The 1,635-nt window shown below is 43.3% G+C and overlaps 1 gene segment (V, D, J or C); it reads left to right on the top strand.

Annotated features, from left to right (window-relative positions):
- The first annotated feature begins 494 nt into the window (after window positions 1-494).
- LOC130882892 (Ig heavy chain V region PJ14-like) lies at window positions 495-1,049 on the top strand. The segment is given in 2 exon segments: window positions 495-540; window positions 625-1,049. Coding segments are annotated over 2 exon segments (471 nt in total).
- The last annotated feature ends 586 nt before the right edge of the window (window positions 1,050-1,635 follow it).

Below are 1,635 nucleotides of genomic sequence, written 5' to 3' on the forward strand. Positions count from 1 at the left end.
AGAAGTTATAAGAGTGAGACAACTCCACAGACACCAAGAAAAGGATTTTAAGTAGTTCCTTAAACAGGATTTCTGATCACCAAAAGTACCAAAACCATTTAAATTCTTTCCTGGAAGTTACAGAGATACATATATGTACTGAGAACCTGGTATTCTCCTCTGCCTGCACTGAATGAATCTGGACCTAACTAATGTAAACACTTCCATATTTTGATTGTAAGGACTGCACAGTATGACTCTTAATATTTCCTGTTTCACTGGAATGGGAAATTCAGAGATCATCACAGCAATAATCCTGATGTTGAATATTGAGTACTTCTAAGACACACAAAGAAAATCTCAGTTTCCTGGAGAGGAAATTGGAAACATTGCCTGTGCTTCCTTTGATGCTCTCTGGAACCTCCCCCAATGCAAAGCAGTCCTAAAGCTCAGGATGAAATCCATGGCCAAGCTGAGAGGCCCCATCTCCTTCTGACTAGAGCCTCCAACACAGCATGGCTGTCCTGGTTCTGCTCCTCTGCCTGGTGACATTTCCAAGTTGTAAGTGCTTCAGGGTTTCAGGAAAGGGACTCAGGTTTTTCATCTATGGGTTATATGACTGATGGTGATGTTGCTTGTCCCTAGGTGCCCTGTCCCAGATACAGCTGAAGGAGTCGGGACCTGGCCTAGTGCAGCCCTCACAGACCCTGTCGCTCACCTGCACTGTCTCTGGATTCTCACTAACGAGTAATTATGTGCACTGGGTCTGCCAGCCTCCAGGAAAGGGTCTGGAGTGGATGGGAATAATGTGGAATGATGGAAGTACAGACTATAACTCAGTTCTCCAGTCCCGAATCACCATCACCAGAGACACCTCCAAGAGCCAAGTTTTCTTAAAACTGCACAGTCTGCAAACTGAGGACACAGCCATGTATTACTGTACCAGAGACACAGTGAGAGAACTCCAGTGTGAGCCTGTACAAAAACCTCTATATGGAGACCCTCACGACCAGCAGGGGGCGATGGGGATCAACAGTGTCTCCGAAGAGCAGTATGTGGTTGCTTCATAAGAAGTTCTAGACTATGCTGCTTGAGAACATGTTTTAATATTGGAATCTATGTTTTCCTCTTCCAAACAAAAATAAGAAAAAAACTTCTCTACAGGCAACTCTTCACTGTCATAGTGTAATAAACTTCCTATTTGTTCAAATACTATAACAAATAGCTTTTCCCACAAGCCCTGTAAGCTAACAATCTGCTTTCTGTTATTAGATAGAATGACATATAATTTTATATATTTTACATACACACATATATACACACATATTCACATATTTTATATATGCAGATTTTTTTTCTTTATTCTTTATTATTATTATTAAAAATTTCCACCTCTTTCCCTCCTCCCATTTCTTTCCCCCTTCCCCCATTCCCTCTCCCCTTCCCTCTCCAGTCCGAAGAGCAGTCAGGATTCCCTTCCCTGTGGGAAGTCCAAGGTCCTCCCTGCTCCATCCAGGTCTAGGATGGTGAGCATCCAAACAGACTAGGCTCCCACAAAGCCAGTACATGCAGTAGAATCAAAACCCAGTGCTAGTGTCCTTGGCTACTCAGTCCGCCCTCATTGTCTGCCACGTTTGATCACATGCTCCATCAGTC

Source organism: Chionomys nivalis, chromosome 10, assembly GCF_950005125.1.
Source record: "Chionomys nivalis chromosome 10, mChiNiv1.1, whole genome shotgun sequence".
Classification (NCBI taxonomy): domain Eukaryota; kingdom Metazoa; phylum Chordata; class Mammalia; order Rodentia; family Cricetidae; genus Chionomys; species Chionomys nivalis.